At 45.3% G+C, this 18,818-nt stretch overlaps 1 protein-coding gene across 2 annotated transcripts in view; it reads right to left on the bottom strand.

Annotated features, from left to right (window-relative positions):
* MELTF (melanotransferrin) overlaps positions 1–18,818 on the bottom strand; it is a 148,271-nt gene that overhangs the window by 106,536 nt on the left and 22,917 nt on the right. For both annotated transcript variants that reach the window (XM_029616069.1, XM_029616070.1), the window contains exon 2: positions 7,888–8,036. In XM_029616069.1, coding sequence (XP_029471929.1) covers positions 7,888–8,036 — 149 coding nt within the window. The remainder of the gene's footprint in view (positions 1–7,887; positions 8,037–18,818) is intronic.

Genomic DNA, 18,818 nt, shown 5'->3' with positions numbered 1-18,818 from the left:
TGCCAAAAGTCCAGCGGGGGTCCGGGAACGACTTCCTGCATGCAAATCGTTTTTCCGTACGGAAAAACGATTCGCGGCAGGAGATCGCTCCCGGACCCCCGCTGGACCCCCAGGGACTTTTGGCCAGCTTGGGGGGGCCTCCTGACCCCCACAAGACTTGCCAAAAGTCCAGCGGGGGTCCGGAACGACCTCCTGCAGTCGAATCGTGTTGTCTACGGCCGGCGCCATTTTGCGCCGCCATTTTGCGCAAAATGGCGCCGGCCGTAGACAACACGATTCGACTGCAGGAGGTCGTTCCGGACCCCCGCTGGACTTTTGGCAAGTCTTGTGGGGGTCAGGAGGCCCCCCCAAGCTGGCCAAAAGTCCCTGGGGGTCCAGTGGGGGTCCGGGAGCGATCTCCTGCCGCGAATCGTTTTTCCGTACGGAAAAACCAAAAGGTAGCGCCGGCGCCATTTCTACAAGCACCGGAGGTCCAAGAGTAAAAGATCACACCGGGACCCTTCCTCTGGACCCCAGGTAATTTAAGGCATTTTGGGGGGGTTCGGGAGGGTGGGGGATTTATTTTAAAGGGTCGGGGTGGGTTTTAGGGTTGTTTTAGTGTGCCGGTTTTCCCGCCCTCCCCCTTCCCCTCCCCCTTCCCCCGATTTACGATTTTTTGACGATAAATCGGGGGAATTGTTATTGTATCGCGGCTCTAACGATTTTTGACGATTTAAAATATATCGGACGATATTTTAAATCGTCAAAAAACGATTCACATCCCTAAGAGATGTTTAAAATTATGAGAGGTCTAGAATAGGTAGATGTGAATCGGTTATTTACTCTTTCGGATAGTAGAAAGACTAGGGGGCACTCCATGAAGTTAGTATGGGGCACATTTAAAACTAATCGGAGAAAGTTCTTTTTTACTCAACGCACAATTAAACTCTGGAATTTGTTGCCAGAGGATGTGGTTAGTGCAGTTAGTATAGTGGTGTTTAAAAAAGGATTGGATAAGTTCTTGGAGGAGCAGTCCATTACCTGCTATTAAGTTCTCTTAGAGAATAGCCACTGCCATTAGCAACGGTAACATGGAATAGACTTAGTTTTTGGGTACTTGCCAGGTTCTTATGGCCTGGATTGGCCACTGTTGGAAACAGGATGCTGGGCTTGATGGACCCTTGGTCTGACCCAGTATGGCATTTTCTTATGTTCTTCTTATGTTCTTATGTTCTCAAGTCTGAAGATACCCCAGACATCCCAAGGCACATCATTGACTGGTAAAACAGTCGTCCCACATTGGTTACTTGAATGCGTGCTCCGCTGGGCCCATGATTCGAAACTAGCTGGACATCCTGGTCAAGCATGAACCTTAGAAATGCTGAGGTGTTATTACTGGTGGCCCAGCGTGGTGATAGACTCTCATAACTATGTGGATTCATGCCCAATATGTGCCCAATATGTGCACAATAGAAGCCGCCCACCGGCTGGCCATGGGGACTCTTGCAGCCACTACCAGTGCCCACTGAACCATGGGCCAGCATATCTACAGATTTCATCACCGATCTTCGACCCTCTGCAAACAACACTCATCTGGGTCATCATTGACCGTTTTCCAAGATGGGACATTTCATCCCATTCCAGAGCTTCCCATCGGCTGCCAAACTTGCCAAGCTGTTCTTGACTCATATTTTCGACTTCATGGGCTACCTAAGGAAATTGTATCAGACAGAGGCCCACAATTCACTGCAAAGTATTGGCGGTCCTTATGTCAAAAGTTTAATATTCAGCTAAGCTTTACCTCAGCATACCATCCTCAGGCGAACAGCCAAGCTGAAAGAACTAACTGGGCCCTGAAAGACTTTCTCAGATCTTACATAAACGACCAGCAAAATAATTGGGCCGACTTGCTCCCTTGGGCCGAATTGTCCCATATTTGTCTCATCCCCCTTGGCTGAATTGTCTCATAATTGTCTCATCCCCCTTGATCCTATCCCAGTAAAATCTCTCAAGCTAATCCCTGAAGTTATCGCTAAACCAATAACCAACATAATAAATACATCCCTCAACCAAGATCTCTACCCGGATGCGCTCAAATGCGCCGTAATTAAATCCATTCTAAAAACAACCACAACTGAATCCTTCCGACCCTGCAAACTACAGACCCATCTCAAACCTCTCCTTCATTTAGAAGATCCTAGAAAAAATTGTCAACCGCCAACTCTCGGAACACCTCGAAACACACAAAATCCTCTTCCCCTCTCAACACGGATTCAGGAAATCACTCAGCACTGAAACCCTACTACTATCCCTCACAGACACCGCCCTGAGAGGTCTTGATGCCGGACACTCCTACCTCCTAATACTACTGGACATCTCTGCTGCATTCGACACCATCAACCACAACACTCTACTATCACAGCTAACAGAAATCAGACTTGGCGACAAAACCCTGAAATGGTTCAAATCCTACTTATCTAACAGATCATATAAAGTGCGACTAAACAACTGTGAATCAAAACTCTTCCCACTCCCTCATGGCGTCCCTCAAGGCTCCTCCCTATCCTCCACCCTATTCAATATATACATGCTCCCCCTCTGCAAACTCCTCTCCAGCCTAAACCTCCACTACTTCATCTACGCAGATGGCGTTCAAATACTACTCCCCATGAAAGAAAACTTACAATGCACCCTACTACAATGGGAAACCTACTCAGCCCAAATAAATAACCTCCGCACGCAATGTTCCCTCACACTCAATCACTCAAAACCCGAAATACTACACATAGTAAACAAGCACCGCACAAAGAACATCCAAATTACCACACCCACCCAGCCGATGCATTACCGAAGTAAAAGACCTAGGTATTACACTGGACTCCGAGCTCAACCTAAAAAAACATATCACCGCCACAATAAAAGATGGCTACTTCAAGCTACAAGTCCTCAAGAAAATCAAACCCCTCCTCTTCAACCAATACTACAGGACAGTACTTCAATCCCTCCTTTTCTCCAAACTGGACTACTGCAACTCCCTACTACTTGGACTCCCCTCATCCACCCTCAAACCCCTGCAATTACTCCAAAATGCAGCAGCCAGATCCCTAACAAACAGCAGTTGCTCCACCCACATCACACCCATCCTCAAAGAACTTCACTGGCTCCCAATATCCCACAGAATTCAATACAAAACCCTTACCCTACTACACAAATCAATACACAATAAAAACACCGAATGGCTTAAAGATGCCCTCCACCACCACCACACGCAAAGAAACCTCAGATCTAAAAACACTGGCCTGCTAAACATACCCTCCGCAAAACAAGCACACCTAACCGCAATCAGAGATCACACCATATCAATAGCTGGCCCTTCTCTGTGGAACACACTCCCTGAACAGCTCAGACTGGAGACTTCCACCCAGTCTTTCAAAAAAATCTAAAAACCTGGCTATTCCAAAAAGCCTTTCAGCCCTCAAGCCTAACTCCCCCCCCCCCCCTCATACCCACCCCAACCTCACAATAAAAGAGAAACGTCACAATCCCAATTAACCTTTAGACATGCCTGCGTACCTCAATAAACCCCATCCTGCCTCCCATGTACAGATTCCCCCCCTTTGTAAATAACTAGAGATGCCTACCTCCCTATGTAACTATAGTTATTGACCTGTTGAGCTGTTGAATCAAATCGCCCTGTTAAGCTGTTTGAATCAATTCCTTTTCAATGTTCACCACTGCTAAAATGTAATTGTACTATCTGTTGATTTGCCTCCGTTCCATGTAAAATAGTAAGGCACACTTGTCCTACTATTTCTCCACACTAACATGTAAACCGATGTAATGTACCCCAATGAATGTCGGTATACAAAAGGAGAACATTGAACACAAAAGGTACAAAAGTAAAATCATTTTTAATGCAACTGTAAAAAAACAGTGGATGCACATCTGTGTAGAGTCAGCAATAGAAGATTTTACAATAACTCTGAGCAAGAGTGGAAATGGTGGTTTAAAAAGAGTGGAAATGGTGGTTTAAAAATCTTCTTTGGTGGATATATATGTCTACGTCTGGTTGAAGTGCTCCTGATGCAGGCGGGACTCTGCCGAAATGCCATGGTGTCGGGCTTTTGAAATAATACCTGGACACATTCACCATTTGGGAATCGAACTGGGTCTTTGGAATACTGTGGACTTTTGGAAATAAAACCTGGACACATTTACTTTTTGGGAATCTAGCTGGTTCTCTGGAATACTGTTTGGATATTTCCACCATTGGGAATTGGTTTTTGAGAAAAAAGAGTGTTTTTGAAATAAAATTTGTTCATTTTCATTATCTGGAATAGAACTGGTTCTCTGGAACACCATCTTAATATTTTCATCATTGGGAACTGTATAACAAAAGATGTCTTTTAAAATAAGAAGGTATTCTGTAATAACAACTGGTTTTTTTTGCAAGATTTTTATGTTAAAATAAAAAGTTAAAAACATTGACAAATAGTTAGGGGTATTTGATAAGTCTTTCATAAGTCTTTAAAGTGGGTTTTCAATAGACGAGTATATTTTTACTGGGGCGGGATTGTATGAATAAGGGGTGTAGTTTGATTTTGAATAAATCAATATATTCAGTGGGATGGGATAGTGTAAGCAAGGGATATTTAATAGTACGAGTGAGGTACAGGTGTGTCAATCTAAACAGAAGAAAAGTTTGATATAGCTGAAATTTTATATATGATTTTGAAATAAAAGATTCATTCATGATACAGTATACAAGGATAGATAGATAAATAGGTGAGCAGAACACTTATGTTCTCTTGTTTTTTTGATAAGTAGGTATACAAAAGCAAACAAACAAACAAATAAATAAATAATACACATCTTGCTGCCGCCACAGACGTCTCCTCATTTTCTGTGGTATTCGGGCGCCATCCACAACTACCATTGCCGGTACCACTCTCTGTGCCTTCGACAGTAGCGCAGATCACGGCGCAAAGTATCCGTAATGTATGGAACCAAGTAAAAGAACGATTCACCCAAGCCGCAGAACGTTCCAAGAAGTTCACTGACACCCATAAAAGAGCAGACCCACTCTTCAGACCCGGTCAAAAGATATGGCTAAATACCAAGCACATTAGGCTGCGTCTCCCCTCACCGCCTGGCACCCAAGTACATTGGACCTTTTCCCATCCTCCAGAGAGTAGGAGCAGTCACCTACCAATTACCGTTGCCGCGATCCATGGGTATCCACAATACCTTCCTTGTTTCTCTACTGAAACCACTCGTGCTATCTTGGCCTTCCCGCAAAGCTCCACTTCTGCCTCAAGTGTCCACCGAGCCAGATCATACCCTCCAGGTAAGAGAGGTCCTCGATGTCCGTCGGCGTCGAGGATGTTGGGAGTATTTACTATTTTGGGAGGGGTACAGGGCCGAGGAGAACTCTTGGGAACCCTAACAGAACATGCTGGACAAGGACCTCCTCAGGGCTTTCCATGGGGTGCACCCAGACAAACCTCACCCAAGGAGGGGGAGGCCTAGAATGGGGGATACTGTTGCACGTCCTGTCCACGCTCGGCCCACGCCTGGGCCTGCTCACCTCTCTAACTCTCCCAAAGGCCCCGGGTCGTCCTCTCTGGCAGTGGTGGCAAGCACAGCTAGGCCTCCGCATCCCGCGGCAGCAGTCGCTGGGCCTTCGTCTTCCAGCCAGGCCTCATGGGGCGGATCCGAGCTCCGTGGCACGCCCTGATTGACCGTCCTATAAAAGAAAGCTCCTGCCCTGACTTCCTTGCCTTGGCAATCGGGTCCAGTCTGTGTTCCAGTCTCGTTCCAGCCTTTGTTCCAGTCTCATTCCAGTCCTGTTCCAGCTTCCTTCTGTCTCCTCATCTCCCCAAGTAGTACCTTTCGGACTGCCTTCTCGGTACTGACCTCGGCTTCCCTTTGACTACGTTGATCGCTGCCTGCCTCTGACCTTCTGCCTGTTCTACAACCACGTCTGCACGCTGACTGGAACTGACCTCTGCCTGATTACCAACCACATCTGCACGCTGCCTGGAACTGACCTCTGCCTGATTACCGACCACGTCTGCATGCTGCCGGAACTGACCTCTGCCTGAACTCGACCATGTCTTACTGTCTCCTGGAACTTGACCTCTGCTTTGGCTGACTACCCACGGACTGACTACTGGTAACTGACCCCTGCTTTGCTTGACTATCCACGGACTGATTACTGGCTCTGACCCTTGCATTGGATGACCACATTTCCTTGAACCTGGCCTTGATCCTTGCCATACATTCAGAGACTCTCTTCTGGCCTTCTTAGGCACCCAGGACTTCTGGTCTGAGTATCGACTGTGCACCCTTGATCATAGTGGGCACACTCCTGAACGTCCTGTCAAGGAGATCTTGCAAGGCCCACTTAAGACCAGGCGGCCCGGGTACCCAAAGGCTCAACCCGGGGGTATCTAGGGTTGCTAGTGGCGAAGCTCCAGCTAGCCTTTGTCTCCTCCTGTGCTCCGCCTCCTGGTGGCAGGCGCTCTCTGGGTCTGACCAGGGAGCCTACCAATCCTGCACTAGGCCAAGGGTTCACCTCCTGGCGCAACAGGTCCAGCCATAGAAAAGGCGCACTCACAGGTTGTATGTAAACGTGCTAATTTCGGGGATGGAATTTCAAGTAGATCTCATTGAATGGAACGCAGGACTCTTGTAGGCTGGTAAACTTTTAACATTGAGTTAGCCCAATGGCATGTCTGGTCGTTTAATAGTTTAAAAATCAACATTGCAATCTTATATTTGATTCTTTCCTGGATTGATAGCCAGTGCAGTTCAATCAATGTAGGCGTAATATGATCAGTCCTCTTTAAACCCGAGAGTACTCGTGCAGCAGCATTTAGTAAAACTGAAGTGGACGGAGGATAGAGTAGGGAATTCCAAGATGCAAACTGTTGTAGTAGTCAATGATCGGAAAGATGGATGCTTGTAATACAGTGCAAAAATCTGTATTGTGAAGCAATTTTTTAAGCCAGCAAGGACACGGAGCATATAAAAGCCTTGTGCAATGGGAAACCTTCAAACATCTTAAGCTGGTTACAATAATGGTAAGGCTATTCTCTTTTTAATGTGGCTATACTGGGAGTCTGTTTTCCACTTATTTGCCTCATAGCATGGCTACACTTACATATTTTTGTCATTTCCTTGTGCATGACATTTTGGTTCAATTCTTTGGGTGATAAACTCAATAAAGAAACAAGATGTACTAATAGAACATTGTACCTTATGTCACCTTACTCTTTGTTGCATGGGGTATTACTATTCTGTTGGTTCTCAGCTCTCCTGTCGGGGCCAGAAAGATAAGGACCTAATTCGACACTGGAATCTAGTCTTGCAGAGCAATACTAAGGGAGTTGAGCAATGCTGGTGCTGTCGTCCTTCAAACAAGCATATAAATCATGAGACATGGTGTTGAATCAGGTGTCCTGGCCAAAGTCTAAGGTCTGATTCACATTCTGCCTTCTATAAAATACCTAATGTAAACTGCAGTTCACTAAGGGAGGAATTTTACTGCCATTAGCTATGTGAGGAAAGGGCATCCTGGCTAATAGCACAGGCACGCTCAGCAGCTGGGTCTCATAAACCTAATAAAACAATCTGTGCCTGAAATACTTGTTCATTCCATTTCATAGTTAAAGGAGATGGATATGTTTTAACTAATGGAGAAACTGCTGCATTTTAAAAAGTGCTCAGATCCCAAGGGCCATAAGCGATTCCAATATCTGAGTGTGACCCTATTACAGTGAGAGAAGCAACAAGTGAGCCTGCCTTCAAGTAAAGAAATCTCTCAACCAAGTGCAGCCCTCTATTTAAACCATTCATTTTCAAATATACATTTTGCATGCACACATAGGCTAATTTCGCACTTACAGAAACCATTTGGGCACAGTCTATGGCAGAGCTGCCCTGCACACAGGCCAAGGAGGGAGTGATGCCGGCTCCTGCAAAGGCTGTTTTCATAGCACTGCATTTTTTGGTCTCTTGTTCGGAGGTGGTGCACCACCTGACTTCACCGATGCCTACAGCCAATAAAAGACGAAAATTCATTAGAACCTGGTGATGATGTACTGAGCATGCTGGTGATTCTAGTGTAACGCCAAATATAAGCAGCTTTATCACAACAAGAGACTTGGTCAACCCCAGTTTGAAACCCCTTGCTAGGACTGACACAAAGTCAGGTTATCAACCTGATAATTGGCCCGTTTTGACCAGACCAGAGTCCAGGTTTCCTCACACTTTCAGTTCAAGGTGCATGATGGTCCTCTTATAACAGGATGAAGTCTTTTTGCGTTACTTCACTACAGTCACCAGTAGGTGGCAGTTTGAGTTCATTGACCGATGCTTCAGGTTTATTGGTCAAGTTCACCTTATTTTCAAAATGGAAACAGAATTCTACAATGGGATTGGAGTTAGGGAGTCAAAAATATTCTTGGGAGAAAAGGCAAGAAATGTTTCCTTGTAAGTCAACACAAGGCAGGGAAGGCTCTGCAAGAATTAATGATGGCAGTATAGAGGTGGCTGGGACAGTCACTAACAGCTTCAGAAGTGAAATCCCCCAGCTGCACTTTATCATCATTATTATTAATCAGTCAGATATACTCAGCGCTATATAGACATACTTGGAACTTCCAATCTAGTCAAGACCAACAAACAAGACATACACCAAAACAAATAAGAGGCTTTAAGATAGGAGAGCAGCAGGCCATGCCTAAGACGCTTTAAAGTAGGGTGGGGTTAAATTAAGGAAGAGGCAGCTCTGAGCATCATCAAATATGATACAGGGGGATCAGAAAATGTTTTGAGGAGAACTCGGGTTATTACGTTGCTGCTAATCAGTCTCTCTTATGTAGAGTAACAAGTCTAGAATATCAAGGTCAGTTCTGTCCGAGATAAACGGAGAAATGCACTCCCCAGTCTAGGGCACGGGTTGGTGAATCTGTTGCATGCATATCCGTTCACGTTTAGGTAAGACTTAAAAAGTAAGACAGCCCTGACCCTCCATTTCTGCCTTATGAAATTCATTGCAGCCATGGAAAATGGAACTTCACACTACTGCCAGCGACTCTCAGGTAATACCAGAGATCACCCTGCACTTTCCACAGCTCCAGGGAACCTGTGCGCCACACCTGGGCAAGGACTCTATATTCTTCTTTGATGAGGGATCTTAGTGGGTTCTCCCATCATTTTTATCATATCATTTATCTATCTAGCTACATACACACATATGAAAATATTTATTATATATATTTATATTACAGAAAAATCAGTCCTATTTCACAAGGACCAGAATAAAGCCAGATCATTGAACAGAGATATGTTACTAGAACAGTTGAAAACTAGTTCTTCCATAACAACATGATTAGATGTCTGTGAAGGGGCACCACTTTCACAGGGGAAGGAGGTACCCAGGGCCATCTGAAAATTGTTGGTTAGGTAGTGACCATGCCCAGCTGCTGTCAGTTATTGGTAGCAGAAAAAGGGCCAACTGATCCATCCAGTCTGCCCAGTTATCCTATCTGCACTGCCAAAGATACATCCCAGTTGCCAATCACAGAGCATGATTACCTGCATATCATCACTCCTTATTCAAGGCATTTTTTGTCATTTTCCTCTGTTGTATCTCCATCTTCTGGGTAGCTCTGCATGCAAGATCCCCTTTTTAGTTTTCACTCAGTACCTTTCCCCCTCCCATGTCCAATCAACCACCACAGGCTGTTACCCAAGCAACCAGTCTCCCAGGTTCATATGGCCTTTCCAGAAAGAGTCTCCCCCACCACCAACCTGCCGCATTAACCTAGTCAACATGAGGAATGTGTAGCCTACCAAACAGACTGCATTTCCACTAGGACTTCTAAAGGTCCATATTCAGAGAGCCGGCAAGCAGGTAAATTATCTGTGTAAAGCGAGCCAGCTAACTTTACACACACACATTCTGCAGTGCAATCGTTTTTGCATTCTGCTAAATAAAGCAGGATAAAGTCCAAGTTATCCAGATAACTTTATCTAGATAAGATTGCTCTTGGTCCACCATCTGGATAGGAATTGCTCCTGCCCGATTTGGGCATATAGACCCCATAGTTAGGGTAAAATGAGTCAAGAGGAGAGGTAGGGATTTCAATAGAGGAAGGCCTGGAGGACTGGAGTAATTACATTTTGATTGCACCAGGGCCAGTGTTTTTTTAGGGTGGGGGGATGGCTGGAGCCGGTGCTGGTGGTTGCTGCTTTTTTGGAAACTAAAACAATTTTGTTTACAAAAGAAAATAAAATGAAGGCACTAACATGTGCAAGGCGGGACTTGTGCATTGTCTGCTTTTCCCCTTTCCCCCACAAAAACACAATACACAAGGTATAGCCTTACAAAAGGCCACAGTTTATTGTGAAATAAAACATAACCTGAGCCCAAACAACAATCACATAAACAATAATTACCCTAGCCCCTCCCTGACCGCATGCCCTCAGTGACATACAGTCCTTCATTATTCCTCACCCCGCCACATCCAGGTGAGGGTGAGTCTACAGCCTGATCAGCCCCCATTGCTCACCAGCTGCCTCACGAAGCAGCCCCCCTTCCCCCCCTGGCTACTCGAGTCCTACCCCCTCCCCATCCCCTTAACAACATAACTCGAGTTTCCAACTCCAAAACTGTGACATTACGCCCTCATGAAAACAATCAATCACATAACACCTAACGTAGGGAGAGATGGAGGGAGGGAAAACCACCGATATGCGGGCAGTCTCCACCCCACTGCACCAGAAAACCTACAATAACCAAAAAGAAACTTCGCACTGCCCTCAGGAAACCAACGGCTACTCAGCATTTCAAAATTATTTATAAATACTGCAATGTCCTGAGGTGTAGTGTCCCAACCCCCCCACCCACACAACCACGAGGATAAGGAACCGATGCCCCTCCCTCCACCATGTTAATGGCGGCAGGGGGGGTGGGGGACGACTTAGCCTTAAACATCCCTTAGAGGTACATTTTAAAAAACAGCGTGCACGCATACTTTTGTTCGTGCACCAGGCACAAACAAAAGTACGCTGGATTTTATAGATACGCGCGTAGCTGCACATATCTTATAAAATCCGGGGTCGGCGCGCATAAGGGGTTGCACATTTATGCAACTTGCGCGTGCCAAGCCCTGCGTGTGCTGCCCGTTCCTGAAATCGGAGCGGCCTCGGAGGGAACTTTCCTTCTGCCTCCCCCCACCTTCCCCTCCCTTCCCCTATCTAACCCACCCCCAGCCCTACCTAAATCCCCCTCCTAACCTTTATCCACGAAGTTACACCTGCCTCCGGGCAGTCGTAACTTATGCGCGTCGGCTGTCTGCTGCCGCAGCAGGCCCCAACACAGCCCGCTGTGTCTGGGTACTCGGCCACGCCCCCGGACCGCCCCCACGACCCGAACACGCCCCCAAGCCGACACCACGCCACCTGGCCACACCCCCGATTGCCCCTTTTTGCAAGCCCTGGGACTTAAGCGCGTCCCAGGGCTTGCGTACGCTGACGAGACTATGCAAAATAGGCTCGGCGCGCGCAGGGGTGGGTTTTAAGGGTTACGCGCATAAGTTATGCGCGTAACCCTTTTAAAATCCGGCCCTTAGTTTTTATACCATCTGGTCTTTTAGACATGTCCAGTTTGTTGTAGGTCTTAGCGTCATCTGCAAACAAAACTTTTCCTCTTAGCTCTTCTGAACAGAATTGGCCCCAGGCACTCCACTGAGCAACTTTCTTTCTTCTGAGAACTCCATTTACCACATGCTCTATCTATCCCTCTACTAGTTTATATTATAATCAAGTCAGCCATCTTCTGTCCTACTACCCTAGGCCACACAGGTTATTTAAGAGCCTCTTATGTGAGAGAGTATCAAACTTTTTTCTGAAATTTAGGTACACCATATCCAGGACCCACCCAATCAAATTCTCTGGTCACACAATAAGCCTAGATAGGTCAGATTCATCTGACCTATCTAGGCTTATTCAGTTTTATGCATCTGCTAAAGGTATTCACAGTTGCTCCAACTGGAACAGCAGCAAGATGATGACTCCCCCCTTTTTTTTTTTTTTTAAATTTATAATTATTAAATTTCTTAAATATTTTTCCAATGAAAAATGAAATAAGAAAATAAGAATATTGTGAATTACATTGCAAAAATACATTAGGCATACTTACATCCGTAAAATATAAAAGGAAGAAAAACTAAGTATATTATCAACAAATTCAGTCCACTTTACGAGAAGCCATTATTAACATGTTGCGTACGTCGGTCACAGATGGCTGCGACCACTCTGCCCTACCTCTTTTCTTCCCTTTTCCTCCTCCTTGGGCAAGATGGCTGCATCCGGTGCCGAGTGCCGAAACCCTCGGCATCTCCAACTCAGCATGGGCGTCCTGCCATGCTCCTTCCTGTGGCGTTCTAGGGCGCGCGCACACGTTGCCTACGCTCAAATACACATCATGGCGGGAACCTCGGGGGCGTCCCCACCGCATGACGTCGATACCTCCAGGTATTTAAAGCCTCCACTACGCTACCATCATTGAGTTAGCAAGGACTTCGGTTTAAGGTACTCTGACCGCTCTAAGCTGGACGCTTAGACGCCTCGCTACCCTCCGGGGATCTCGCTCCTTACAAAGCTCTAGGCACCCGCTCCTCGGGGGTCTCTCGCTTCCAATCACTCTCCGGGGTTTCTACTAACTAGACAACCGCTCCTTGGGGGTCTCTCTCTCTATTTATTTCAGGATCTTCTGGACTATCGGGTACTCGCTCCTCGAGGGCCTACCAGTCTGTGTATCCTGCACATAGACCTTTGGTCCCACCATCCTCATTACCAGGAAGATGCCGCACTACATTCCTGTGAGTACCTCTACGATCCGGTGCTCCAACTCCACCCACCAGGCTCGGCCTGGTGGGTTCCTGTGGGATCCTAGCTATTTTGAACATCTGGGTGAGACATCTACATCTGAGACTTTCTGAACGTATTGGCACCTTGCGGACGTCAGTGCCTTTCTTTCCTGCCTCATACCATCTATCTACAGCAGTACAATAAAGCTTTCCACCTACAAGTGTCTGCTCTCTGTGGTTCCCACAGGGCCCCTCCACTGCGACTAAGGGTCCACACAATGCCACAAACACAACATAACAAAATGCAGGAAAATATCAATAATAATATACTTAGGAGATATACTTTTTTTTTTTGCCAATTATAGTATCCAGTTAGAGAGCTGTTATGGCCCTATCCACTTTATCTACAAGAAACGTTTCCAGATGCCCAGGGTCAGTGAAAACAAATGTATTCTTTTGGTATGTAATTAAGCATATACAGGGAAAGTTGAGAAAGAAAGTGGCCCCTAGGGCCAATACTCTCTGTCTCATTAATAAGAACAGTTTTCTCCTTAGTTGTGAACTCCTGGAAACATCTGGAAATAACTGCACCGGTTGACCACAAAAACTAAAGCCCTTATTTTTAAAATACTTCTGTAGGACTAAGTTTGTTTGCTGTTCTAGACTAAAAACCATAATCAAGATGGATCTAGTTTGAATATTATCTGCTGAAGCCTCCAAAAAGGATGTTAAATTGGGGCTTTCAGGTAATAAAACATCCATACCCCCCTCAAATGCAGCCATAGTTCTCTTTAAATTAGATACATAATATATATTTGAAATAAGCAATTCATTTGAAATACACAAAATTTCTTTCACGTATTTTTTGAACAGCTCTTGTGCTGACATTAATCTTGTAACAGGAAAATTCAATAAACACAAATTCTTACTTCTCATAACATTTTCCAAACTTTCTATTTGTTTATATATAATCAAAATGTCCTTTATAAATACTTATACTATACTTCCACGACTTCAGGACAGTTCTACAAGCCTTACTATTTTCCAAAATAGATTACTGCAGCGCTCTCTTCACAGGCCTCCCCAACTCAACTATTAAGCCGTTACAGATGATACAGAACGCGGCAGTCAGAACTCTGACCAATACCAAGCGAGGAGAACATATTACTCCCATCCTCCGTTATCTACACTGGTTACCAGTTAACTACAGAGTTCTACATAAATCACTCTCTATAATACACAAATCCATCCATAATCACCTGCAACTTGATCTCGAAATTCCACTCAAACCTCATACGTCAATCAGACCGATTAGAGAAAACCATAAAGGCACTCTACAAGCCCCTCCTACCAAAGCCACGCGCCTCATTTCGACCAAAGACCGAGCCTTCTCAATAGCAGGCCCAGCCATGTGGAACAACATCCCTTCAGACCTCAGGCTGGAACCTTGCCTACTTACATTCAAGAAAAAACTCAAGACTTGGCTGTTCCGACAAGCCTTCCCAGATCCATCGGACACACAATAGATGATTAACACTTCCCAAGACCTATGGACTTTGACATCCTTTAACTCCCACAAGCACAAGTCTCTTCTAACCACTTAATCTAGCACTAACCATGTTACCGTGTTGGTTTTTATGCTTTTATGTTTACTTAACTTTATGCCTTCTTAGGCCTTTCTTTCCAGCTGCTTAAGCTTCCAAGTTTTTACCATCCCTGTTGAATGTAACTTTGATTCTTCTGTTTATCCACTTATTTAAATATGTATTCTCTGTTACTATCCCCTTGTTCGATGTAAACCGACCTGATATGGTATTTAACCATGAAGGTCGGTATAGAAAAATACTAAATAAATAAATAAATAAATAAATAAATAAACACGGACCCTGTTGACTGCAAAGAAGTAATTTGCATAGCTGCAGCTGTATTAGATGACTCTAGTTGCTCTAGTCGTTTTCCATGGTTTTCTAGGGTTTTCTTAGTTTCAGAGGCAAAATTGGTGGAATGAGACATGGATTGGGTTAACCTCCTTTCCATTTTCATTACAGCTCTCCACAGATCGACCAAGGAAATATTTTCAGGCTCAGTCATTTCTAGTTCTAATTCAGGAAGCGTGTTACTTGCACACAATTCTGTATTGCTTTCACCGGCTTCCTTAACAGCTGATACCTGATCCATTAATGTATTCCCTCTGACGTCAGAAGATGTTAAATCCAACATAGATGGAGTAGTTACAGTTCCACTAACCCCATTACTTCTAGTGGGCATTTTGGATACATGGCTCTGGGTGGGACTCACAGACGCCCCCGATGAGAAAGACGTATCAGGGATAGCCTCTCTCGAGGTGTGACTCACCCTTCTTACTAGATGATTATCCATAGGGCCTCTCACTTCCTTTGCCACTGGTGTAGATGCAGTAATCTTCATTTTTCTCTTTTTCCCCATCGAATTCGATGAAAAATCTTTCTCTCCAAAATCTTTCCCAGGGGGTTCACCCCTTTGGCGCGTGGCTTTGGCTGCGTGCAGGTGGCTTCACGCCACTGTGCACAGATTTAAATAGCACAGAAGTCACTCCCTGATGACGTCGGGAGGAGGGGCCGGAGTCGAATCGCCCACTCTTCCGGGTTCAGTCCTTTTGCCCTTACACCTACCGGTGCTGTTCTCCAAAGGAAAAGCTTCATGATGACTCCCCTTCTAAGGTACCGACCTGTTACTGGCCTCAACCCATGGAGACAGAAAAAGTATGGAAGAGGAATATGGAACTCTAGTGTGAATGCTGGACAGACTAGATGGACCATTTTTTTCTATGTTACTATGTATTGTTCTATAATATAGTGAATTTCTTATTCAAAAAGGCAGGTAACAAATCAATAAATAAAAAAAATAGAAGACAGCAGATAAAGACCAACATGGCCCATCCAGTCTGCCTAGTTGAGATTATTCTGCTTTGGGCAGATGAGCTTACGAAATTCCATATGCAAGCCAACACCAACTTGCCTCCCCCCCTTGCCTAATCTAGTCTTTTACCTGACTTCTCCAACTTTTACGTCCCAGTACCCTCCACATCTGTCCCACGCATGTCCAAAAACTGTCAGAAGTGTTGGGCCTCCACCAGCTTGGCTAGCAGGCCATTCAGGCTTTGCCCATCTTTAGTTTTGTTTGTTACAAGCCCAATACATAATGCAATGCTCAGCACCCCTCCTCCGCCTATATCTTATTAGCAAGTTTTGTAATAATCCTCACAGCCACTAAAATAGTGAGGAGGCTGTTAAAAAAAAAAAAATTCAGGTCTCCCTCCCATACTCATTGAAGTTTGGGTTTTAACCATGAATCCTCCATCCTTCTTGGAAGCCCAATGCAGTCATATCGGTGCTGTTTAAGGTTTTAACCACCGCTCTAGGCAGGTCGCCTCAGTGCTTTTGTTCTCAGACTCTTTAGTTTATTATTTCGTCTATTCTTCTTCTTGATAAACTACATTTCTTACAATATAAATCAATGCAGTCACGAGGACCCAGGAGGCGAGTCATGGTAAATTTATACCAGCAGGCAGGATGCGATTCCCTTCTCAGGGGTGTGTGTGTGTGTGTGAGAGAGAGAGAGAGAGAGAGACTGATAATACTTAAATATGTGGTTCATATGCACAAATCTTAAAATTTTAGGGGCGGATTTTAAGAGCCTTGCTCGCCTAAATCCGCCTAAATCCGGGCGCATTTAGGCGAGCAGGGCCCTGCGCGCCGGTAGGCCTATTTTACATAGACCTACCGGCGCGCGCAGAGCCCCAGGACTCGCGTAAGTCCTGGGGTTTTCAGAGGGGGCGTGTCGGGGGCGGGCCCGATCCGCGCTGCGTTTTCGGGGCGTGTCAGGAGCGTTTCGGGGGTGGGCCCAGGGGCGTGGTTACGACCCGGGGCGGACCGGGGCGTGGCCGCGCCCTCCGGACCCGCCCCCAGGTCGCGTCCCGGTGCGCTAGCGGCCCGCTGGCGCACGGGGATTTACGTCTCCCTCCCTCCTGGAGGCGTAAATCCCCCGACAAAGGTAAGGGTGGGGTTTAGACAGGGCCGGGCGGGTGGGTTAGGGAGGGGAAGGTGAGGGGAAGGCAAAAGAAAGTTCCCTCCTAGGCCGCTCCGATTTCGGAGCGGCCTCGGAGGGAACGGAGGTAGGCTGCGCGGCTCGGCGCCCGCCGGCTATATGGAATCGATAGCCTTGCGCGCGCCGATCCCGGATTTTAGCGGATACGTGCGGCTACGCGCGTATCCACTAAAATCCAGCGTACTTTTGTTTGCGCCTGATGCGCTAACAAAAGTACGCCAAATCGCGCTATTTGAAAATCTACCCCTAAGGCAACTCACTTTCGGAGGCTTGCACTCTTTTTCTGGGGTTCTTGAGTATATGCTCATTGGTATCACTGTGACATCCCTCACTTCCATTCAGATACCAAACACAGTATGATATGAATCTCATGCGTTGGCATGAATCAATTGTAGTCATTTTTAAACAGTAATAATTAGTATTTTAATTTTTTTTAGTTCAGTCGATTCTACTGTGCACGTGAGAATCGTCCATTAGGTATGTCACAATGGAAAAAAAGTTTGAGAAGCACTTGATAAGAGCAGCGGGCTGGACTGCAGGGTTGAAACCCTGCTTCTATCACTCACGCTCCCTCTGACCTTAGGCAAGTCACTTGCTCTACACTTTAGATTGTAAGTCCTTTGGGAATAGGGAAATACCTACTGTACCTCACTGTAATTTACCTTGAGCTTAGGTTTGGAAAGGCAAGGACTCAATTATAAAATAAAAATTTATAAAAATCAACATTACTTTTTCACAATTTTGTCTGTTTTGCCTGTTAGCTGAAATTATTTGAAGTTCAGCCCACAATTTTGGTAGGGCCCTAAGATATTTTTATATGGTCACACTTAAAAATAAGTCTCATAGCTGCATATATATATATATATAAATATTTATTTATTTATTTATTTATTTTTTTTGTTATACCAAGTTTCATGACAGGCATCACATCAACCCGGTTTACAATTAACAAAGTGTGAAAAGCATAACGTAGCGTAGTAAACAATATTCTCAATAAAAACCTTGAACTTTAAATACAGGGAATCAGAAAAAGGATGTGAGAAAGTTACAATAAAACAGGGAAAAATTAACTTGGAACTGGAAGGGGGGAGAGAAAAGAACAGAGCAATATTTACATTTCAGCCAATTAATGTAAAAAATTAGCAAGATGAGTAAATAAGACTATGCGAATAAATGTGGCGGTACATCACTGTGAGATGGAACATATGTAACCAGAAGGCTAAGTATGACACAGAATATGAATAAATATGACACAGAATTTGGATCCAATTGTGCTGTTGCGTGAAGTTTTATTCAGGGCTTGGAAATGCTTTTTTGAAAAGCCAAGTTTTTAGAAACAGCCAAGTATTTAGAAAGTATTTAGAAAAAGCCAAGTATTTAGAAACAGCAAACTTGGTCATATGTTATATAGAATATACAACTTTATCAAAAACAGTGGGCTAGATTTTCTAACGACACAGAGCTCTATGAATTTCGAGGTAACGGGGGGCAGGGGGGCGAAGCGGGAGGTGAGCCTGTGAAAGCCGGCAGCGATCGCACCACCGCGGTGTTATCGCTGCCGGCTTTCGCACCCAATAGCGCCACCGTGAAAGGTGGTGCTATTGGGCGAGCTACTGGCAGCGATAAGGGTTCCTACCTTTTCGCCACCAGCGATGTTTCCGCCGCGTCCACCCCGGTGCCGTCCTGACTCCTCCTCTTCCAGTGACGCCGCCGCCCCGACTCCACTCCTATGAAGCTATCGCGTGTTAAAAGGGACATTTCACGTGCGATATCAATAGAAAATGACCCCAGTAGTTTTTAACCAGTAAAAAATGTTAGAGATAAATTTCAAAGAGACAAGTCTTTAGCCTATAAAGCAGAGAGAGAAAGAAA

This window comes from Rhinatrema bivittatum, chromosome 9, assembly GCF_901001135.1.
Source record: "Rhinatrema bivittatum chromosome 9, aRhiBiv1.1, whole genome shotgun sequence".
NCBI classification, from domain to species: Eukaryota; Metazoa; Chordata; class Amphibia; order Gymnophiona; family Rhinatrematidae; genus Rhinatrema; species Rhinatrema bivittatum.
Note: the sequence above shows the minus strand (reverse complement) of the source record. Positions and strands in the feature narration are given on the sequence as shown.